This window comes from Glycine soja, chromosome 16, assembly GCF_004193775.1.
Source record: "Glycine soja cultivar W05 chromosome 16, ASM419377v2, whole genome shotgun sequence".
NCBI lineage: Eukaryota > Viridiplantae > Streptophyta > Magnoliopsida > Fabales > Fabaceae > Glycine > Glycine soja.
The window spans coordinates 20,277,154-20,302,309 of record NC_041017.1 but is presented as its reverse complement, the minus strand read 5'-3'; the positions used below and the strand labels follow the sequence as shown (position 1 = coordinate 20,302,309).

General features: G+C 38.7%; 1 protein-coding gene across 2 annotated transcripts in view; it reads left to right on the top strand.

Moving 5' to 3' along the window:
* Positions 1 to 25,156, top strand: part of LOC114390594 (dual specificity protein kinase YAK1 homolog) — a 48,950-nt gene extending 23,794 nt beyond the window's left edge. The window contains exons 14-18 of one of the 2 annotated variants that reach the window (XM_028351390.1): positions 10,780 to 10,854; positions 11,088 to 11,884; positions 22,446 to 22,598; positions 23,003 to 23,295; positions 24,573 to 25,000. In XM_028351390.1, the coding sequence (XP_028207191.1) occupies positions 10,780 to 10,854; positions 11,088 to 11,884; positions 22,446 to 22,598; positions 23,003 to 23,295; positions 24,573 to 24,649 (1,395 nt within the window). In that variant the 3' untranslated portion in view covers positions 24,650 to 25,000. Of the gene's footprint in view, positions 1 to 10,779; positions 10,855 to 11,087; positions 11,885 to 22,445; positions 22,599 to 23,002; positions 23,296 to 24,572 lie in introns of both variants that reach the window. The other variant, XM_028351389.1, reaches the window with a different exon arrangement.

Sequence of the window (25,156 nt, the reverse complement as noted above, 5' to 3'; positions counted from 1 at the left end):
TGAAATGATTTATATTTACTACGGATGCATGACAAGGGCTGTAGTTGAACATATACCTTCTTATAGTGATAAATGCAATATGGAAATTAAATTGTGTAATTAGGATTCATGTAGATGCATATTTAGTGAGCTCCCATCTCTATTTCATCCAGAAAATCCTGTTTCCCTTTTTATTTTGGAACGACCTAAAAAACTTTGAAATAGGTTGAAATGGACTAGTTTAGTCAATTCTCCTTTTCTTTAGGTCAGAACAACTTTGTTTTGGCTGACATAAGTGTGACCTTTCTAAGGGGGAGCTAGGAGGCCACAAGGATAGAGTGATGTTCAAGAAGAGCTTGTTGCATCAGACTGATCAGAGCATGTTTCTGCTTTGGTCTCTGATTCTGCAATTTTCATTCCACTATCCCTCTATCACCCACTAGATTCTTCTCCAGTGGAATATGTGCTAATCTTGTTGCACTGCAGATCTATAAAAGAGTCTAAGAGAATTCAGAAATCTAAAGTGAGGTGAAACTGTTTATTGTATTCAACCCGAGAAGAAGATGGTTACATCTCAGCTTATATAGACAGTTACACAACTGTAATTGTTAACTAACCTGAGTTAGTTAATGGCAGCTGTCAAACAGCTGTCCTAACATATAACTAACTATAGACTAACTACTAACTGTAGTTTAGCCTTTACAGATCAGTTAAAAAAGAAAACTACCTCACTGAGTAAGTATATACTTTGACAGAAATTTTTTTAGAACCAAACATGGTCAATTTATAACCCCCAATCATAGGAGAAGAGATAGGATTTGATTCATCCATTTTAGTCTTGGCCAAGAGATCTCTGATATACTTTGATTGAGTTAAAATGAGAGAACCATCATTCTGTCTTTGAACTTCAATACCCAAAAAATAGTCCAAGTCAGCAAGATCTTTGAGGGAGAAAACAGAATTCAGCTTTGAAACAAGAGAAATCAAAGTGGTGTTGTTACTCATGATAATGATATCATCGACATAGACTAAGATGTAGAAAACAAACTGATTTCCAGAAAAAACAAAGAGAGAATGATCACATTTGCTTGAAGAAAACTTGAAGCTGAGAAGAGTAGCTTTTAGTTTGTCAAACTAGGCTCTAGGAGCCTGCTTTAGGCCATAAATAAGTTTATGTAGTCTGCATACTCGAGTCTTATTGGAAGACACAAATCCAGCAGGTTGAGTCATGCAAACCTCTTCCTCAAGAATGCCATTAGGAAAGGCATTGTTGACATCAAGCTGTTGAAGGGGCAAGTTGTGAGAAATAGCAAGAGAAAGAATCAACCTCACAGTCACAGGTTTGATTACAGGAGAAAAGGTCTCCTTATAATCAAATCTCAACTGTTGGTGAAAACCCTTAGCAACAAGCCTAGCTTTATACTTGTTGACTGAGCCATCCAGATTTTCCTTTACTTTAAACACCACTTACATCCAATTGCTGTTCTAGTAGGAGGGAGACCAACCAAAGTCCAAGTATCATTCCTTATTAAAGCATCATATTCAGATTGCATAGCTGAGTACCAAGAAGGATCAGTAAGAACAGTTTTGGTTGATTTGGGTTCAAGATGAGCTAGTAAAAAAGTAGGATTAATTCTGGGTTTAACAATTCCATACTTTGCACGGGTACATATAGGATGGGTATTAAGAGGTCTGTCTGGTACTTGTAGCCTTTGTGTGAAGGAGAATAACCCAAGAATACACACTCTCGTTTGGTACTTGTAACCTTTGTGTGAAGGAGAATAACCCAAGAATACACACTCTCGAGATCTGAATTGAAGCTTGTGCTTGTTGTATGGCCTTAGCAAAGGAAAACAAGAACAACCAAACACTGTTAGAAAAGAGTAATCAGGATGTTTACTGAATAGTTTCTAATAAGGAACTTCATTATTGATAGCAAATAAGGGCAATCTGTTGATGAGGTAGATGCTTGAGACAAAAGCATGATCCCAATAATGAAGAGGTAGCTTGACTTGAAATAAAAGAGTGAGACCCAGCTCCACTACATGTCTATGCTTGTGTTCTACTACATTTTGGTGATGAGTATGAGGACATATTAATCGGTGGTAGGTCTATGGTGCATACTAGGAGATTTCAATAATATCAGAACTCCATTCGAAAGAATGGGTGCTTGTCAGAGGGGGTTGGAGGACAACAACATCAAGGAATTCAATGAATGGATTGTGGATCTGGAGGTAGAAGGGGTGCTATGGGTGGGGAGAAAATTTACTTGGTTCAGACTGAATGGATCTGCAAAGAACAAGCTGGACAAAATTTTTGTATCTCTTGAATGGCTTGCTAAATGGCCTAGAAGTACACAATTCACCTTGGATAGGAACTTCTCGGACCATTGCCCCATACTGCTCAGATCTAAACACATTGATTGGGGACCCAAACCTTTCAGGATCCTTGATTGCTGGTTTCAAGACAGGTCATTCAGGAAAGTTGTTTAGGATTGTTGGGCATTCAATGAGCAAAGGGGATGGGGAGGCTTTGTGCTTAAAGAAAAGATAAAACGACTCAAGGAGAGGTTGAAGGTCTGGAACAAGGAACACTTTGGAGACACTTCTAAGAAGTTACGGAAAATTGAGGCTGATTTAAACAAGTTGGAAGTAGATACAATTGATAGACAACTATCGCCCCAAGAATTGCTGACCCGGAAAAAACTACAGGAAGACCTATGGCTGCCCAATCACATGAGTCTTTACTGAGGAAGAAGGCGAGGTTAAGATGGATTAAAGAGGGCGATTGCAACTCACGCTATTTCCAAATGTTGATGAATGTGAATCGTAGAAATAATTCTTTGAAAGGAATGATGATTGACGGATCTTGGATTGATGAACCGGGAAGAGTTAAAGAGGCAGTCTGGCTGTTCTTCTTGCAATGATTTCAAGAATCTGAGCAATGTAGACCACAGCTGGATGGTATCAGTTTTCAGACCATTGGACAACAACAAAATGATATCCTAGTGGGGCGCTTCCATGAGGATGAAATAAAGAAGGCTGTATTGGAATGTGGGAGTGAGAAAAGTCCTAGTCCAAACAGACTAAATTTTAAGTTTACTAAGGAGTTCTGGAAAGTAATCAAACCCGACGTTATCCGGTTTTTGGATGAATTCTATGTCAATGGAATTTTTCCAAAGGGCTGCAACACATCTTTTATAGCCCTAATCCCTAAGGTGGCTGGTCCACAAAACCTTAATGAATACAGACCTATTTCGCTAATAGGCTGTATGTACAAGATTGTGGCTAAGTTATTAGCTGAAAGATTGAAGAAGGTGCTGCCAGCCATAATAGATGAAAGACAGTCTGCATTCATAGGGGGCAGACATTTGTTGCATAGCGTGATTATAGCGAATGAGGTGGTTGAGGAAGCTAAAAGGAGTCAAAAGCCATGTATGGTGTTCAAAGTAGACTACGAAAAGGCATATGATTCAGTCTCATGGGATTTCTTGATATACATTTTGAGGAGGCTAGGTTTCTGCTCCAAATGGATCCAATGGATTGAGTGATGCCTAAGATCTGCTTCTATTTCAGTATTGGTGAATGGAAGCCTCTTGACTGAATTCATCCAACAAAGAGGACCCAGACAGGGGGATCCACTAGCGCCTCTTTTGTTTAATATTGTTGCTGAAGCTTTAATATTATTGCGCACAAACAATGAGGAAATCAGCATCTTACAATATGCTGACGACACAATATTTTTCGGTGAGGCATCAATGGAAAATGTCAAGGCAATCAAAGTCATTTTGAGGACCTTTGAACTCGTATCAGGCCTCAAAATTAATTTTGCAAAAAACTGTTTTGGGGCAATTGGAATGCAGGAACAGTGGAAGAAGGATGTTGCAAAATACATGAATTGTAGTTTGTTGTACATACCGTTCATCTACTTAGGCATATCAATTGGGGCAAACCCAAGGTGATGTGAGTTGTGGGATCCTATCATTAACAAGTGTGAGAGAAAGTTAGCAAAATGGAAGCAAAGACACATTTCTTTTGGGGGAAGAGTGACCCTTATACAGTCAGTCTTAACATCTATCCCTATTTATTTCTTCTCATTTTTCAGGGTTCCTAATAGAGTAGTGGACAAGCTGGTGAGTATACAACGCCGATTCTTATGGGATGGTGGAATTGAGCAAAAGAAGATTGCGTGGATTAAGTGTGATACAGTGTGTCTGCCAAAAGAAAAAGGAGGCTTAGGCCTCAAGGACATCAAGACCTTCAATCTAGCATTGCTTGGCAAATGGAGATGAAATCTATTTCAGCACCAAGGGAAATTATGGGCCAGGGTATTGGATTCAAAATATGGTGGCTGGAGGGGCATGGATGATGTAACAAGAGGCAGCAATGAATCTTTATGGTGGCAGGATCTAAAAATGATGCTTCATCAATCGCAACAGGGCAATGCCTTTCAAAATAGAATAGTGTGGAGGGTAGGGTGTGGAGATTAGACATGGCAAGAAAACCTGTACCCGTGGGTACCCGCCTGAATCCCTCCCGACTTTGACGGGTAATACCCGAGTTGACCGGGTATGGGTTTGGGTTTTTTCCGATAATCAAAAGTCGGGTACGGGTACGGGTATGAGATTACTAGATCCGTCCCGAACCCGAACCCGCCCCGCCACATTTTAAATTTTTTGCATAATTTAATCAAAAGGCATGAATTTTTATTACTAGTTAATTTTATTTTAGAATTTTTACATAATTTAATATTATTTTCTTAACTATTTTTGTAGACACATGCGTTATAATAAATTTATAGATATATAAGTGGTTAAAAATAAATGTTTAACAATCAATTTATTTTTTCTAAAATCAAATTTTTAATATTATTTTACAAAAAAAATTATTTTTCTAATTTGAACTGGGTATAGGACGGGGTCGGGGATACCCGATACCCAATGGGTACGGGGATGAGATAATAAACTTTAACCCGTCGGGTATCGGGTACGGGCATGGGGATATGTTGGGGAGTCGGGGTAAGGGATTGGGGAGACAAGACTCAGAAATATGGAGAAAGATTTTGTAATCCATTTTAATCAATGGTCGAGTAACCTTAGAGAAGGTTTTGTAATCAGGAGAGGGTAGCGGATATAGGATCTGAGTAGCCTATAGATTAAAATGTAACTAGCTTTTGGTTCCTATCTAGACTGCTTCAAGTCTGATAGTTGGAACCAAATGACTGGACAATCCCAAACATGTAACTTTAGTATCTCTGGTACTCTTATATATATCTAATTTATCTTTGCTGATAAAAAAAAATCAGTGGTGAATACCATAGTTTTAAACAATTTAAAGATTTCTAAAGTGTCACATTTATTTTTTTAAGTATGTACATCCAAGTGAACTTGGTATTAGCATCAACAGAAGTAACATAATACCGAAAACCAGAAGATGGGGATGGGGCAGGCCCCCAAAGATAAGATCAAAAGGTTTTGCCTAGACAGTATGAGAAAGAGAAGAAGGAAGTCTATATGACTTTCCAATACAACAGTTATTACAAAAATCTGTTGGTTCTTTATTAATATTTGGAATATTACAAAGTCGAAATACAATTTTCATAGCAGCAACACTAGGGTGACCAAGCCTAGAGTGCAATGTTGCAAAAGAAGTAGCACTACTTGTAGCCTTATTTACAACATTCTTATCTATTTTCACATTCCGGTGGACCTTTCTGCTCGTCTTCCCATCTTCCGGTGACCTGTTTCCGCGTTCTAGTGAACTTTTATGTCGCTGTCCTTCTGGCGATTTTTCTCCTCTTCCAGAAGCTGCAGCCGGAGCTCTGACGAGCTTTTCGTTTAGTGACTGAGGTGCACAAAGCCCAGTCAGTTTCGGGCCATTTTGGGACTCGTTTGCCTGGCCTTAATATTGTTTCTGCTTTCATTTATCATGGCCTCTGCTGGTTCAACCCTCTTCCCGGTGAACAATACCGTGTGGCTGCTTTACCCTCTTTTGGCAGACTTCCCAACACCTTTTCTTTGGAGCTCTCACCTTCGATCGTTGTTGCCTATCGCTGAAGACCGTCACACTGTCCATGTGTGCAGCCAACTCAAAACACCGCTGCACATGGCCCCACGCAGGCCTTGGCGCATGAAGTTTATGCACACGACACATGATGCATCTATGGGTATTGTCATATTGATCTTCTCTTCTCTGCTTCATGGCATCCCCGGTGGATCCTCTTGCTTTTTTCATGGGTGAACAATACTTGTCGCCATCGGCGCAGACCGTGACATTGTCCATTTGCGCAACCAGCGCAAAACACGGCCCCATGCAGGGTCCTGGCACGTGAAGTTCGGGCACATGTCACCTGACACATCTTTGACCAGCGTCCTACTGATCTTCTCTCCCTCTGCTTCACGGCATCCTCAATGGATCCTTTTGCTTCTTTCACGGGTAAACAATACCTACTGCTAGCGTCGAAGACCGCAACACTGTCCAACTCAAAACACCGCTGCATGTGACCCCATGCAGGGCCCTAGTGTGTGAAGTTCATGCAAACGACGCATGACGCGTCGCCAACAAATTACCTTTAGTTTCTATCGTGTTGATCACATTGGTAACAAGCTCGATTCAAATGACATTCTCGAGCTTGAGGGGGAGTGTTGGATTACATTTATCTTTATATTATCTTGTGTTTATTATTACATAGAAACTGATGATTCTGATTGATATTTAATTGCCTAATAATCAGTAATTGATTGATATGTAATCAAGCTCAAGGGGTGAGGGTTGCCCCTCACTTATATACTTTAACTTAGATTTATTTTTAGCCAATGTGGGACTTGAGTTTTTCCCAATACACCTCCTCACACTCAACATTTCTTGGGCTTGGTGCGTGAATAACAATGGTGGGTGACCCCTTCGGATTAATCTTGGATATGCTCTGATACCATTTTACATTCTTAGAATGTGAGTTTAGGCCTACCTCAATTCCAAAAGCTAGCTCAAGGGGTGAGGGTTGCCTTTCACTTATATACTCTAACTTGACTTTATTTTTACCCGATGTGGGACTTGGGTTTTTCTCAATACACATAATTCTTAAAAAACTTTCTTTAGGGGCAGTGGGTCCACTACGCAGGCACGATTTTTTAGATACCTTTGTCAGGCTTTGAATACCATGTTAAATTAGAAACAGAGGAATAATTGATTGAAAATAATTTGCCCGAACTACACAACGGAGTCTGTTTTATATAGGATAAATTACATTAATTAATGTAATTAGTCTATATAAACACTCATTCGCTGTGTATTCAAGCACTCGGTTTTTCAGTCAGTTATCCGTTTGTTTCTTGTATTTTAACATGGTATCAGGGCCTGATAGAAAGATCTCAGAAGTCGTGTCTGCCCGGTGGACTCATTGTCCCCGAAGATAAATGCTTTGCAAACCATGTACCATTCTAGTTTGCCTATCCTGCCGCTGTCCTTTTCAGGCTGCTGCCCCCTGCTGCCTTGTCACCGACAAGCTTTCCAGCGAGACCACCATCATCAGGATCAGAATCTTCCAATGTATCTATCCCCTGCTCCCTGATTTTTGCTGTGCCAAATAGCTTCCACGCCAAACACTTTCTGGCACATCCAGCTGTCATTCCAGCAGTGCTTCTGGCATGGTGGTCACCCCTAGCAGCCGCTCCTACCCTTGGAGTCTCGTCTCCAAGAAGGCCCGTTTGTAGGTACTCCCTTTGTAAATCGGGGTTTAAGTCATTGTTTGGTTCCTGTTTTTGTCACTGTTTGTCTTCATTTTTTTGTTCAACAATGGCTTCCATTGCCATATCTTGTTCCGTAAGCAAGTTTAAGTAATTTGGGTTTCCAACATTATTGGTTTGAAGCTTCCAAATGTGGTTTCAAAAAGAACGGACCTTGGTTTGCTTGCCATGAATTTTCTCTCTCACAGTGGTCACCCCTAGCAGCCGCTCCTACCCTTAGAGTTTCGTCTCCAAGTGAGCCCGTTTGTAGGTACTTCCTTTGTAAATCGGGGTTTCAGTCATTGTTTGGTGCCTGTCTTTGTCACTGTTTGTCTTCGTTTCTTTGTTCAACAATGGCTTACATTGCCATATCTTGTTCCATAAGGAAGTTTAAATAATTTGGGTTTCCAACATTATTGGTTGAAGCTTCCAAATGTGGTTTCAAAAAGAACGGACCTTGGTTTGCTTGCCATGAATTTTCTCTCACACTGATGGTCATTGCAACTATCTGGGAAAGATATATTTTTCTAGCATTTCTCTCCAGCTTCTCCAACATCCTTGAGTTGCTTTTCAAACTATTGTTTTTAGTGAAGCTCAACTTTTTATGTTTTCTATTTATTTGGGATTAAATTTTCTTGTAACAAGCTGAGAGCTTGGTAAGCTTCAGCTTGTCATCTTGAGGGGAAGTGTTGAAAATTAGAATATAGTATTCTGATTTATTAATAATAGTGGCTTATAGGAACATAATCTTTGATTTAGAGGAAATAGAATATTTTCTTTTTATCCCTCAAGTCACACGGTTTAAATATCTTGGGTCTGTAATACAGGATGATGGAGAAATTGAAGGGGATGTGAATCATCGCATTCAAGCAGGATGGATGAAATGGAGAAAAGCATCGGGGGTGTTATGTGATGCAAAGGTACCGATCAAGCTAAAGGGAAAGTTTTATCGGACTGCGGTAAGACCGGCGATTTTGTACGGAACAGAATGTTGGGCGGTCAAGAGCCAACATGAGAATAAAGTAGGTGTAGCGGAGATGAGGATGTTGCGGTGGATGTGTGGTAAGACTCGACAGGATAAAATTAGAAACGAAGCTATTAGAGAGAGGGTTGGAGTAGCGCCTATTGTAGAGAAGATGGTGGAAAATAGACTTAGGTGGTTTGGGCATGTAGAGAGAAGACAGGTAGACTCTGTAGTGAGGAGAGTAGACCAGATGGAGAGAAGGCAAACAATTCGAGGCAGAGGAAGACCCAAAAAGACTATAAGAGAGGTTATAAAAAAGGATCTCGAACTTAATGATTTGGATAGAAGTATGGTACTTGATAGAACATTATGGCGGAAGTTGATCCATGTAGCCGACCCCACCTAGTGGGATAAGGCGTTGTTGTTGTTGTTGTATAATTAATGTAATTAGTCTATATAAACATGCATCCGCTGTGTATTCAAAGACATGGTTTTTCAGTCAATTATATCTGTTTCTCCTATTTTAACAGTTATTATTAATAAGTAAAGAATATTATATTCTGGTTTTCCACAATAACTCTGTTGATCACAATTTATAAAAAGATATTTGTAATCTTAACCAAAAAGAAATATAGGTTTTGCCTGAATCATAATCAGTTTTGGCTAACTGTATCGGTAGAAGCATCTTTGCTAGAACTCAAAACTAGTATTGACTCTACAATAGCTTACAATTCAAAGGCATCATTACTAAATTACTATCTTATGCTAATTGTATCATTCTCCTCTCTACCGTTTACCATCTTCAGAAAAAGAACAACTTCTAAGTTTGATTCATCAAGAGACAACTCAGTCAATTTAAGTAGTCCAGCACCATCATCAAATGGATCTTGCATATCCACTAATGTATGACAACTTCGTTACAATTATACCCTTCATCTTTTTCTAGACAAAAGTCGAAGGTTGGACTGCTCATAAACCAAATTCAGCCCTTTTTGGATCTGTTTTGTTTCCCTTCAAAGAATGAACGAGTATGAACTCCAATTCCTCCCACGGCATGAGGAAGAACATGGCTGCACAATTTTTTTTAAGGCAAGCTTTTCAAATACAATCAAAATACATGTCCGGAAGTATCCAAGCCATATCCTGGAAATAAAAAATTAAAAAAATCAAATTAAAAGAGATCGAATACCTTTCAGATACGTCCAGAAGTATCCTAGAAAAAATATATAAAAATTAAATAAAATAAGATTGGATAGATTTGGGATATGCATCCGGAAATATCCGATGAGTATTGATGCCCAACCATTTTTAGAGTATCCGGGCTTCATAGATATGTATTATTCCTAGCTTGGAAGTTAGCTTTTCAAATTCGTTTCTTGGTTGAGAAAATCAACTGTATGAAGACTTGGGAGTGTATATCAGTTTAATGATTCCTTCTTCAATCTTCTATTGTTTGGTCCTGTCATAATAAACTGTATTCTTAGCAGTGTTTATTGAAGCCTGATTGTCAAAAGTATTTTATTGACCCTTCATTTCATCAAGTAATTTTTTAACCAGATCACTTCACATATGCTATGTGTCAGTATTTGGAATTAAGCTGTAGCTCTGTTGCAAGCTATGACCAATTGCTTCTTGTTTCTTCAAGTTACCAGATTTTCCAATATATAAGTACAACAGCAAGAATTGGATATGTGAGCTGTTATTAATCCTGCCTAATCTGCATTTGAATTAATGGCTGTATCTCATGTTAAAATTGTGTATCATTATGTCTAGGTTCAATGTATCATGTAAATATAGTTTGTAGAAAATTGAATGTATATTCTATGAAAATATTGAGTTTGTGATGTAGATAAAACAGTTTTCAGCATATGCTTTTCTTATTTCAACACCTATTTTCTTTCAAATAGTGTTTGATTAATGTTTCGCAAAGGTCATTCATTTACTTTTGTTCTCTTCATGTTATTAATTGCTATATTCCCATCATTTAATCGGTCTATTTTACTTGGATGTTGCTGTTGTTGTATCTTGCAGTTAGTTATTTGATCAGATCAATACATAAATTCCAATATCTTCCATCATTTAAAGTTCATCTTATTTATCGGTGACTTTACAGCCAGTAGTTCAAAATATCAAGGTGGATAATCATCCAGGAGGAGGACACTGGTTTGCCGCTGGTCTATCACCTAATGTGAGCCTGCTACTACCTTAAATATTACTGTCTTTATCTTCTCAAGTAGTGAAGTTGGATACATTTATGATAACTTTCTTAACTTCTGATTGACATGAAAATAATGATAAAAAGTTTTCAAAGAGAAAATAACCTTGTACACTAGATGGGCTCAAGACCTCATCTCAAACTGGATTCAAAAAGAAGAGCTTCCCCCTATTTTGTTCCCACTTGACTATATTTTGTTCCTGCAGGTTTCAGGCAAAAGCAGAGCTTCCCTTTATAGCAGTCCACATTTTCAGATGGTTCAACATCCGCCTGCCAATAGTTATGGCAGTGTAGGAAGTCATGGGAGCTATAATGATAGTGTTGGGCTTGGAAGCAGCTATGGAAGTTACGGAGAGAGCAGTAACATGTTTGCTTACTATTCACCTATTGGTCCATCTGGTATGAACATGCACAATCAGGGAAGTATGTCAATGCTTGGGAATAGTCCGGATGCAAGGAGGAGAGTTAAGTACCAACCTGGGAATGGGCTGGGGATAAGTCCGTCAGCTGGAAATTTTGCTCCCCTGCCCCTTGGTGCCAGCCCATCTCAATTTACTCCACCAAGTTCCTATAGTCAGGTTTCAGTCAGTTCTCCAGGACACTATGGACCTACATCTCCTGCAAGAGGAACTTCTCACGGATCACCTTTAGGCAAGACAGCTGCAGTTAGCCAGTTTAATAGAAGAAAAAATTGGGGACATTCTGGAAGTCCTCAAACTCAAGAAACATTTTCTTCACATTGGCCAGGTCAATATCCTGACAGCACAAGCCATACTGAGGGAACATCACAAGCTCTTGGCAGTTCACCATCATACCTACAGTCAAATAGTAATCCTGGAAACTGGAAGCAGCGAGGAAGTGGAGGGTTATCTGCTAATCAGAACATTTCATCCTTAATGAAGCCCAGTGCTAGTATGAACCCACAATCAACAGAAGTGGTTCATGACAATGCGGAGACAGGCATTTCTTTGCCTGATCCTGGTGATTGGGACCCTAATTATAGGTACACAATTGGTTCCCCAACAACTTATTTTCATTGATTATTTTTTAATTAAAAATGATATATTGGATGCCTGTTGTGTGTTTCATGTAACATTATTATAAATATGACTATCATGCCTGCATGTTGAAGATTTTATTTGTTTATAAAAAACTTCGTACCCCATTGCCCAGAGGCTCTTCGCTATGCGAAGGTATGGGGGAGGGATGTTGTACGCAGCCTTACCCTTGCATATGCAAAGAGGCTGTTTCCGGATTCGAACCCATGACCAACAAGTCTCCAAGGCACAACTTATTTGTTTATAACATGCAAAAAATTAAAGAGGACAGGGTCAGCTAGGAACAATTCTTTTTTAGATACAATGGGACCTAGGCCCAAAGCAAGGAGCATTTAACAAAGGGGGTTTATGTGAACAATTAGTGGGAGTGGAGAGAATAAAGAGGAATCTGGATAAGGGGAGAGGGCATGAAAAACTCAATTACTAATGTCACACTCCTTCCTGGTCAAGGGGAGCCTCTGCCAGATCATTGATAGAAATAGGCATCTTGTCTATAAACTCAACTACCATGTATTAGAGTATTGTTTTACTCTACTATTTTTCATTAGTTTATACTTTGTACAGCAGCAGTTAATAAGACATTTTTCTATTCTGTTTCTCCTCTAACTAACTTAGAGTTTGTTAGAGCTTAGAGCCTCTAAGCTGTCTCATATAAATACTCCTATAATCTCTCTTCAGATTGGGTTGAATTCATTTCTTACAAAATACAATTCTCTCTTAATTGTTTTTCTTTGAAATCTACTATGCTATCAAGAGCAGGGTTCAAACCCTAGATCTTCTTAGAATCTTAGAATGTGAGTTTAGGCCTAACTCAACCCCAAAAGCTAGCTGAAGGGGTGAGTGTTGCCCCTTAATCATATACTCTAACTTGGCTTTATTTTTAGCCAATGTGGGACTTAGGCTTTTCCTAATACACCCTCTCACGCCCAGCACTTCTTGGGCTTGGTGTGTGATAAAATTGGTGGGTTACCCTTTGAATTAATCTTGAATATGCTTTGATACCATCTTCGATAAACTGAGAGGAAAACATAGAACAGTTGAAGTTTGAATTTGTGAGGATATGTCACTCATTGACTTCTTAACTATATATATAGAGTACAAAAGAGTGGGAGACAACTGTTTACACTGACACAACACAGCTGCTCCTCAATGAAGCAAAACAATAAAACATAGACTTTTAACACTCCCCCTCAAGTTGGAGCATACAAATTATATGCACCAAGCTTGGAACATATAGATTGAATCCTAGTTCCCCTTAAGGACTTGGTTAAAATGTCTGCTGGCTGGTCATTAGAATTGATGAACTTAGTGATAATCTCCTTGGACAATAATTTCTCTCGAATTAAATGACAATCGATCTCGATGTGTTTAGTCCTCTCATGGAAGACTGGATTTGAGGCAATGTGAAGATCAGCCTGATTATCAGTATAACTTCATTTGCACCACTTCACAAAATCTCAACTCTTGGAGAAATTGTTTAATCCACATAAGTTCACATGTAACCATAGCCATAGATCGATATTCAGCTTTTGCACTGGATCGAGCAACAACAGTTTGTTTCTTGCTTTTCCAGGAAATAATATTCCCTCCAATGAAGACACAATATCCTGATGTAGATCTCCTATGCATGGGACAACCAGCCCAATCTGCATCACAATATCCAGATATTTGTCCAGGAGCTCTCTTTACATATCTAAGAATACGCATAATGGCATTCCAATGATCAACATGAGGATTTTGCATAAATTGGCTAACCACTCCAACAACAATGAAAATATCAGGTATTGCAATGGTGAGATAAATGAGTTTTCCCACAAGTCTCCTATATCTCTCGGGGTTAAGATAAACTTCACTTTGATCTGCCATGAGCTTCAGATTTGGATCCATAGGGCTATCAACAGTTCTACAATTTTGCATGCCTGTTTCCTCTAGAATATCAAGAGCATACTTCTTTTGAGAGATCACAACACCATCTTCTGATTGAGCCACCTCAATACCAAGGAATACTTCAAAAATCCCAGGTCTTTGATCTGGGAATGGCTGAATAAGTGCTCTTTTAGCTGGACAATCTTAGTAACATCATTGTCTGTAATCACTATATCATCAACATAGACCATTAGATAAACACACTTTCCAGGGGATGTATGACAGTAAAAAATAGAATGATCGGTTTCACTTCGTTTCAGCCCAAAAAGTTGTACAATATGACTAAATTTACCAAACCAAGCTCGAGTAGATTGCTTCAACCCATAGAGAGATCGTGTAGCTTACACACAAGACCAAGACCATATTCCCCCTGAGCAACAAACCCAGGAGGTTGCTCCATATAAATTTCCTCCTCAAGGTCACCATGAAGGAAGGCATTTTAATGTCAAGCTGATGGAGGGGCCAATGATGCATGACAACCATAGCAAGAAACAGTTGAACTGTGGTGATTTTAGCTACAGGAGAAAAAGTATCACAATAATCAAGGCCATATATTTGAGTGTAGCTTTTAGCTACTAATTGAGCCTTAAGCCGATCAACCTCACCATTGGGTCCGACCTTAACAGTATAGACCCATCTACAACCCACAGTTTTCTTGCCAGGAGGAAGAGGAACAACTTTCCAAGTACCATTATTTTCAAGAGCCTACATTTCATCAATCATAACCTGTTGCCATCCAGGATGATCAAGTGTCTCATGAATATTAGAAGGAACAGTAAGAGAAGACAATTAGAAAACAAAGGAAAAATATGAAGGAGACAAACGATGATAACTCAAAAAGTTATAAATAGGATGAGGATTACGAGTAGATCGAGTACCTTTCCTGATGGCAATGGGCCAATCTGAATCAGAGTGATGAGAAGAAGTGGAAGAAGAAGGATCCATGGTTTGAGGATCGGTTGGAGGAGGATGAGAATCACGAGGAGAAGATTCAGGCACTATAGAACCAACTTGCCGTGTCCTGCATTGATATGTAATAAGAGGTGGAGGAGCAACTTCAGTTGAATTTGATGGAGAAGATGGGACTCCACTAACATTTTGGTCGGAGTTACCTAGTGGACAAGGAGAAGGAACTGGAAGGATTTGTTGGAGAGAAGGAGAATAGTCCATGGAGGGTGAGAAGAAGGGTGTGTCTTCAAAGAAGGTTACATCCACAAACATATAGTATCGTCTTGTGGTTGGAGAGTAGCACTTGTAGCCCTTTTGAAGACGAGAATAACCCAAAAAGACGCACCCAACCCTGACTTCGCCGAGAGAAATGGTGGCCGGAGACGGCGGCGGACGACGACGACAGACGACGGTGGACAGTGGCCAGAGAACCCGCTCTGATGCTAAGTTGAAGTTTGAATTTGTGAGGAAAATGTCACTCACTGACTTCTTAACTTTATTGCTTTCAAATAACATATATATATAGAGTACAAAAGAGTGAGAGACAGTTGTTTGCACTGGCACAACACAGTTGTCTCCTCAATGAAGCAAAACAATAAAATAGACTTTTAACAAGAACAAAGCTGATTTTATTGATCTGAAAAACCAAGTTAGAGATAGTTACAATCCAGGTTTTTATAAACCTATATACAACAAAACTAACTATAACTAACTCTAATAGAAAGTCAACTAATTCTAACAAAAAGCTAACTAACTCTAACAGAAAGCTAACTAACTGATCCTATTGAGGTGTAGTTAGAGAAGCCCTTGTACTCCCTGAATTACTAACTAACACGAAATGAGTGTTGTTAGCAAAAGCTAACAGCCCTTAAAGTAGATATTCGGTACAGAATTGGTGCTGTTAGCAAAGGCTAACAACTCTTACAGACAAAATACAAAACTGTTTTCACAATTATACATTGGCATATACTGATACCCCCCCCCCCCCCCCCCTCAAACTCAAGGGGGAGAGTTTGCATTGGAAATACTCTTCATATTGAATTTGCCTCTCAGAGCCTCAAATCTTGATGCGATAGGGGTTTAGTTAGAATATCAGCCCACTGATCCAAAGCTGGAATATCTTAGAATCCTTTTCACCACTGTCCAGTGAGAATCCAAAGGAGCAGCCATAAATTGGCAAACCTTATTGACAGCAAAACTAATTTCAGGTCTAGTGAGAGTAGCATATTGTAATGCACCAACTGCAGACCTATAGAGAGAAGGATCATGAAAAACATCAGCACCATGTTTAGACAACTCGTAGTTAAAAACCATGGAAGAAGAGATTGAATGAGCTTCAGCCATGGGAGTTTTGTGAAGCAAATCACGAATGTATTTACTCTGGGTCATTAAGATAGCACTGTTGGACAGATATTTGATTTCCAAACCCAAGAAATAATCCAGATGACCAAGCTATTTGAGAGAAAAAGCAGTATTCAATCTGTTTGTGAGCTGCTGAATTAGAGTGGCTGAGCTACCTATGAGAATTATATCATCCACATATACTAGCAGATAAACAACATCCACTTGATGCCGATAGATAAATAAGGAAGAATCAGTCTTGCTGCCAACAAACCCAAACTGTAACAGAGTAGACTTGAGTCTGCCAAACCATTTCCTTGGAGCCTGTTTTAACCCATAGATAGCTTTATTTAGCCTGCAGACCAGTGACTTGTATGCAACTTCAAAACCAGGAGGTTGTATCATAAAAACAGTTTCTTCAAGAGTACCATTTAAAAAGGCATTATTCACATCAAGTTGGAACAGTTTCCATCCATAGGACAGAGCAAGAGTAAGAATAATTTGAATAGTTACAGGCTTGATCACAGGAGAGAAAGTTTCACTAAAATCAAAACCATGAACTTAATGAAACCCCTTAGCTACCAATCTTGCTTTGAATCTATTAATTGTTCCATCAACATTTTCCTTCACCCGGTAAACCCATTACAGCCAATGGCCTGCTTGTTAGGAGGTAAAGATATCCCAAGTATGATTTTTCAGCAACGCATCATACTCCTGTTGCATAGCAGTGGGCCAATCTTTGTTTGCTAGAGCTCGTTTCACAGTTTTAGGCTCAGAATGAGTGAGAAAAAGTGAAGGGTGTAGTCTAGGATTGTGAATACCAGATTTAGACCTTGTTTGCATAGGGTGGGTATTGGCTGGGATAGAGTTGGGTATAGACACAGACTTTTTAGTGGATGAAGTAGGGTTAGTAGACTCAGAATTTTGTGGCTGAATAGGGATGGATGCAGAAGAAGTGAAGGGACAAGGTACAAAAATAGTAGTGATGGTGAGCAGGTAAGGGTGAAAAACCTGGAGGAATAAGAGGAACAGAGCTTGAATTAACAGGTGATGCTTGAGATGTCTAAGGAATAGGGGCAACAAAAGGTGGAGAAAGGTTAGGAGGCTAAAATAAGAATCAAGATTTTTTGATGGGTTTGGAGCAGAGATAAACCATAGTTCATGGTGTGGATGGTGGGTTGCTCTAACTAGTACCATATGGCAGCATAGGAACCTCCTGATATTCCAGGACAAACCTTTTGATTCCTCTAAAGTCATGGAAGATGCTTTGTTCTTAGCCTGGTCTTGGCTAAAAGCTAGAGAAAAAGACTTTACCACTAGTTTTAACCACTGGTCTTTCAATATCTCGGAATCCTTTGGTTAATTTGTATGGGGTAGCCTTTCTAGTTGGGTTAGCTTGGGTTCTTTGGAGGGCAGCACCAGTGGTGCTTTGTATTTTCTTTTATCCAGTACCCCTTGTACTGTTTTTGATTATACTAATAATATATATACTTTTTGCCTTCCAAAAAAAAAGAATCAAGATTTTTTGTGGTATTAGAGGAAGAAGGAAAAAGATCAGTATAGGGAAATCTCAACTCATTAAATTGAACGTCCTTAAATATGTAAATTCTACCAGAGGATGACAAGCACTTGTAACTCTTGTGAGACAAGGAATAACCTAGAAACAAACACTATTGAGACCGAAAATTGAGCTTGTGTGTATGATATGGCCTTAGTAAAGGAAAACATGCACACCCAAAAGTTCGAAGAAAATGATAATTAGGCTCTTTATTAAACAAAGTAACAAAAGGAACAAAAAACTTGAGAGAAGTAGTGGGAAGCCTGTTAATAAGATAAACAACTGTAGTAAAGGCATAATCCCAAAATTGCAAGGGTAAAGAAGCATGATGCAGCAAGGTTAAACCCAAATCAACTATGTGTCTATGTTTTCTCTCAACCACACCATTTTGGTGATGAGTGTGGGGACAAATAAGTCTATGAGAAATACCAAAAGAGGCTAGAAGTCTATAGAAAGGTTTGTATTCAGCTCCCCAATCCGACTGAATACTCTTGATTTTGGTGTTAAGTTGTAACTCAACCATGGACTAAGTTTTGAAAAACAAATGGTTCCAGCCTTGGACTTTATAGGAAATATCCATGTATACCTAGAGAAAGCATCAATGAAGGAAACATAATATCCAGCATAAGAGGTAACATGGGAGGGTCCCCATAGGTCAGTGAAAATGAGTTCCAAAGGTGAATAAACAGAAGTTGAGCTGTGAGAGGGTAACCTATGAGCTTTACCCATACAACAAGAGGAACAAAACTCTATGATGTTTTTATTCAGTTGAGAAATATTACACTGTTTGAGAACAATTTTCATTACATGATCATTAGGATGACAGACATTGGCAGTGTGCCCATACTTAAGGCAGATTTGGCACTGAAAATTGGCAAACCGGCCACCTCCACGGTCACTGCCAGAATCACCGTTACCACATCCAGAATTTCGATCAGAAAAGGTGCCGCGACCACTGCCACGACCATACGAGCCTCGAGAGCCACCAGGATCATTGTTTTTGTAAGTGTTCGGCTGCGCATAACCTTGGGTCTAGTTTAATGATGCAAAACGAACCAATTAAGCATTTCAATTGTATCGTGTGAGTCTGGTTTCATGACCATAGAGAAGAGCTTCAATTTCTGCAATTGACGAAGTACGCTTCTTACTCTCAATGACAGAAATTACCGGTGCATAGTCAGATGGTAATCCTTCAAGGAGCGCATCAACATACTCCTCATGCTGAACAGGAACACCTTCACCAGCCAGTTCATGTATGTATCCTTTGATCTTGTGCAAATATTCATCTATCGATTTTCCATCAAGATTGACTGCATGCATCGTAGTGCGGAGTTGACGCGCACGGGATTTAGTCTGGAGACTGAAATATTCAATGGATTTTGTCCCAAACTTGATAGGAATGGTTGGAACCTAGAACTCTTGACAACACAGACTTCGAAAACGTAGACTGCAGCCAAACAAGAAGCATTTGGTCTTGACGCAATCAGCAATGGATTGACGTGATCAGCAATACGATCATCCTCGGTGAGATAACAAGGCAGAACGACGGGATTAACGACAAATTGCTGCAGCTTGTACGATTTGATCAGTGGTTCAACATGTTGTCGCTAGTGGAGATAATTCAAATCATCAAGCTTCTTTGCAATAGAGTTAGGGAACGACTGAGAAATGAGATTTGACGGAGCGGAAGCCATGAAAGCACATGATAGGACCTTGAAGAAGCACAATAATTACAAAAAAATGGCTCTAGATATCATCTTAGAATCTTAAAAAGCTATCTCAAGGGGTGAGGGTTGCCTTTCACTTATATACTCTAACTTGGATTTATTTTTAGCCAATGTGGGACTTAGGCTTTTCCCAATAGATCTCATCCATGGCTTCAATTTGCGATTTCGATCATTCTTCTTTCCCTCCATCTCCTCCACCTCTTTATGCTGATCTGGTTTCATCTTTTCCTCTAACGACTGGGATTATGTTCTCACACCATATCGTAAAAAATGGACACCAAGAACTATCTTCTGTGGTGTCAGCAGGTTGAACCTGTAATCAAGGGACATTGTCTCCACCATTATCTTGTGAATCTGACAATACCTCCAAAATTTTATAATGGAAGGGAGAAGTAGAGTAATAGAAACAGAGATAGGGTTTGCAGAGAGAGAGAAAAACAGAGAAGAACTCTTAAGGAAAAGGACAAAATGAATTCTCACTTAAGAATATACATGTACAGCTATTTATAGACTGCTGAGGAATGACTGCTGATTCAGCAATCAGTGACACAATTACAACTAACTATTGAATCTCAACAGATTATCTAACAGTAGCATATTATATCCCTAATAAAGGGGAGGGAACATGGGCAAGAATGAGGGTATGCCTTTCGAATATCCTATCTGGCCTATTTTCTGTTTCAATTCTTTATTTTCTTACCTTAGTCCACTACAATGTACCTACACATTGATATCAGTATCCACAGAAGAGTAATACAATATACTCGTCATAACTGTGTTTTCTCCTGTTTCTATCACTTGGGCACAATTTTGTGGTTTGAATGAGGTTTGGATGATGATATAGTCTTGACTGAAATAAGAGAAAGTATCTTATGAAGATGGAATAAGGGATTAATTCACTGATAATTTTGCGGAGACATTTTTATAATATTAAACAAGATTGAATAATGTTTGACAGTATCGAGAAATAAGGATGTAATTCTGGTGAGCAATATTTATTAGTGCGTCCTAAGTCCTAACCCGAATTATTTGACCTAATGTGTAATTAGTATTAGGTACTGGTACTTTTTAATTTTTAAATGAAATAAGAATGAGGAGGAGATCAAGATAAGATGGCTTGAACCAGAGAGATGTCCTATAGAAAAAACAAACTACTAACCGAAAATATGAAACAAGAGATTAAAGATGGAAATAAAACTGAATACACACAGGTGAAAAGATAATAGTGTTGTCCTAAGGATGAATTGAGACGGTATTTTGCAAGTATATAATTATCTTGAATAAATTCAATATTTCTTTATTTTCGGATCACCTGATGGAATTGCATGAAACTTTTTTTTTTTTTTTTTATCAGCCAAAATAAGTATATATATATTAGCAAAGTACCAGAGGTACTAGAAGTACAAGCTAAAATTCTGGTCTAGTTCAGCACCATAACAATTTGGTTGCAGACCAGAATAAGTTTCATATTATAAGACTAATACAATTATTGAACCTAGATTCAAATCCTCATCTGCGGAAAAATCCTTCAGTTAGGTTTGATGACCACTGATTGTAGTGGGTTGTGAAATCCTTCTCTAAATTTTTGAGCCAAGTCCATAACAGAAATACCGCATCATCCACCACTTTATTTGCGTTGAAGGCAGAATTGGAGAAAACTATACTATTTCTGTGCTTCCAAATAGTCCATGTCAATGCTAGCCACCACCCCTTCCATCTGTCCAGCTGTATTCCTTCAAATGCTCCATATATGTGCTGAAGAAAATGATGTCTTGGGTGATGTGGAAAGACACCCACCAGATTTACCCAAGACAGCATTTCACACCATATAGGAAACACTTTGCTGCAGTGAAAAAACAAGTGACCTGCACTCTCCTCTATTGTTCTGCAGAAAGGGCACATAAAATCTTGTAACTCCACATGCTTTCTCCTCAAATTGTCTCTTGTTGGTAACCTATCTTTGAGTAACCTCCATGCAAACACAGCTACTTTAGATGGAACCTTCACCTTCCATAGCTCCTTGAACTCTCCGTCCTGGTCCTCCTGTAATAAGTCCTCTCTAAGCACATTGTAGGCACTCCTAACCGTATAGTGGCCACTAGAATCTGCCACCCATACCCACTGGTCAGCCCTGTGGGACCGAATTCTGTTCCCCTCAAGTACTTGTAGAAATGATACCGCCATATCTATCTCATTGTCGAACAACGGTCTCCGCCATTTGAAGTCCCATTCCCACCCTGAATCTTTGAATTCTCCCATTTGCTGAATGAAATAATTTTGCTGAACAGATATACTATAAAGCCTAGGGTATTTCTCTAGTAATTTGTTATCTTCCCCTGTCCAAGTGTCCTCCCAAAATTTAAATTTATCCCACGTCCAACCTTCCACGCTATCGAACTATTTAGCAATTGACCCTGTTGAGGATGCTGATCTACAATCTTCAAGTCCCTCCACCATGTAGATTCATTATTGGCTGACCTTGCTTCACTCAAATTCCTCCACCCGCCATACTTTGACTCTATTACCCTGACCCACAACTCCCCCTGATTCTGAAAAAGCTTCCATTTCCATTTTCCCAACAAAGATAAATTAAACGAACTGATATCTTTGACCCCCAAACCTCCATCTTCTTTTGGCAAGCACACCGTTTTCCAACGGATCCAAGCTATTTTGTTTTGCTCCGACGCACCCCCCCATAGAAAATTCCTCTGCAACCTTGTTAACTTGTCCACCACTTTTTTGGGTACCCTGAAAAATGAGAAAAAATAAATAGGAATAAATGTGGAGAAATTCAACTAATTTTGGCCAATGATGGTAGTTGAAAAATTTATGAAAATTCCTCCACATCTAAATTCCTCCAATAGATGTGAAAATTCCTCTGCAACCTTGTTAACTTGTCCACCACTTCTAGTTGTCATTCCCTGAAGTTAATTACTAACTAAAAAATAACATGATGATGAATTGAAGATATTAATATTCTCATCAATAATTTTATTTTCATTCCAGTGATGAATTACTTCTTCAAGAGGATGGTTCAGATGAAAGCAGTTTGACAACTGAGTTTGGCAGAAGTATGAATCTTGGTTCTACTGAAACATGGGCTGGATTTGGAAGGTTCAATCATGTTTCCAGCACAAGCACTCCAATAATCATGCAAAGGTGGGTTGCTTACTGTTAACTATTTTGTCATTTTTCTGTACTTTTTCCATGGTTCTTGTGGTTTACCATACTGTGTTTTCCTTGGCTGCAAATTAAGATATGCAGATGAATTGCACTGCCTTTAAAAATGCTTTGAAAATAGGAAACAAAAATTATTTCTCTGTATCAGCATACCAATACTTGTGAATGTCTTTCATTTTTTAAACACAAAATTATTTGGGTAAACTCTTAAGGTTTTTTTAAAATTATGGGAAAATAGATATTATTGCAATTTATGTGGTTTGTATTATTGCAATTTATTGCAAAATCCTTGGAATATTTCCTTTCCCTTATAATTCGCTTTCCAGTTAAAATCTGAAAATCCTTGTTTTACTATTATTGATCCGCTTTACCTTGTGCTTCAGACTAAATGCACCAAGTCAAGCATTTACTAATGTTGAGATGGGTAGCCTTCCAACTCATGATCTTCAAACAACATATGTACCCTCTATGTCTAAGCATTTTCATCTCATGCCTCATATTTTACAAAATTCTCCAAGCCGTTTTGGACACCAATCTGTTCAAAGATTCACACATGGTAGACCCCCCCAGGGTGCCGAGTGGAATCAAATTAAGATTCAGGCTACTTCTTCTGGTTTCAGCAGTGTGGGCCCTCGTTCTCCTAGGAATAACTCATTCACCAACAGTATGACATGGGGTATATAATTCTTGCTCAATTTTACTGTCCTTTATTGTATGTTATTTGGATTATTACGAGTAAAAATTAAATTGTATTTCTCATTTATGGAACCAATACAATGGGGTAAAAAAATAGAGATACCAGGCTTATTTTGTACACTGATTTGGATCTAAGAATCAGGATAAAATAATTCTTCCTATAAATGTTGTACCTAACAAAGGAAAAAAATAACAGATCTTAATTCTTGCTGTCACAACAGAATCACATGATTCTGTTTGATTGCTACAATCATCTACACTTCCCCTCAATCTGGGTTAGGAACTTAGGATGTCTGCTGTTTGATTGCATGATGGCACATGGGAACACTTACCAGGCCATGATCAATCTTCTACTTAATGAAGTGTTCGTCAATCTCCACTAGTTTTGTTGTATCACAGTGAACCATATATTCTTAGCCATTCTTATTGCTGCCAAACTTGTCACGTAGTATATTCATTGTGTAGTTGGTGGGAATTGAGTTCTGGTAACATTCTTTTCTGCTAAATTCCTTCACAAATGTCATGTACTATGGCTCTTAGTTTGTTTGGCTTCTACTCTACTCTTGACCCCCATGGATTGCTTCTTACTTCTCCAAGTATCCATGTTTCCCCACACAAAAGAGCAATATATATAGTAGACTTTCTATCAGATGCACAACCAGCCCAATCTAAGTCTGTAAATACTTCAATGCCTTTGTTTGAGTTTTTTTCAAAGACCCCTGTCAGTGTACCTTTGAGGTACTTATAGGATCCTATTCACAACTTTTCATGAGTATCTGCGAGGTTTGACATATGGAGACTTGCCACACTTACCAAAAAACCAATGTTAGGTTAATTTTCCAACTAGAACATTGTACGTGGTTTTATCAGCTGGGGACCCTTCAAAGTCGTTCTGTTGTATTTGTTCTATGGGAGTTTTGGCTGCCTTGCACCAAAGCATCCCAGTATCTTGAATTCGGTCCAGGGTATACTTCCTTTGAGACAAAGATTTCATCTTTTGTTCAGAGCTACTGCCATCCCAAGGAAGTACTTGAACTGTCCCAATTCTTTAACTTCAAATTCTCTAGCCCAAAACTGCTACAAGCCCCCAATCTGATTATGGTCATCTCTTGTGATTATAATGCCATCAGCATCCACTTCTGCTTTCTTCTATTATCAAATGGAATGGACTATCATTTTTACAATTTTTTGTTGTTGAAAAAAAGCCTATTATGATGCATCTATATCAATCTAACTTGGCTGGTATATATATTGTAGGGCGAAGAATGAATCCTCCTGTCTCAAGCATGCCTCCAACATCCCGCGCAAGAAAAGATTATGCAAGGATAGACTAGCAGGGCCCAATCCAATGGTTCATGTTTTTCATTTTTATTTTCTTTGGGGGGGGGGTCATGACAAGATTAGTCTGTGTAGATGGGAAGAAAAGGAAAGTGAAAAAAAGGAAAAAGAAAAAAAAAAAAGGCCAGTACCCTATGGTTTCGTTAGCAAACCCTTTTATATCTTTGATCAGTTATTGTGCTTGCGCTTAAAATTAATTTGTGGTTATTGTTTGCATGCCAGTGATCATTTATTGGGGGTATTGGTATTTGCCTATTTGGTAATTCAAAGGCTCTATATATGCGCTGATGTACCTTCTGGAAGGCTTGTGCTTAATGAAATCCAATGTTGGTCGCGTGCAAAAAAAATTAATATTCAGTCTTGCCTTTTATAGTTCTGTAGCTATTAGAGCCCTTGTAGGCTTCTAAAGTTCTCTCTTCCAGATTAAAAAAAAAAAAAGGTTCTCTTTCTATTAGTTTGAAGTTTTTTGAACTATTTAGTAAATTCCATTAAGTTCTACATAA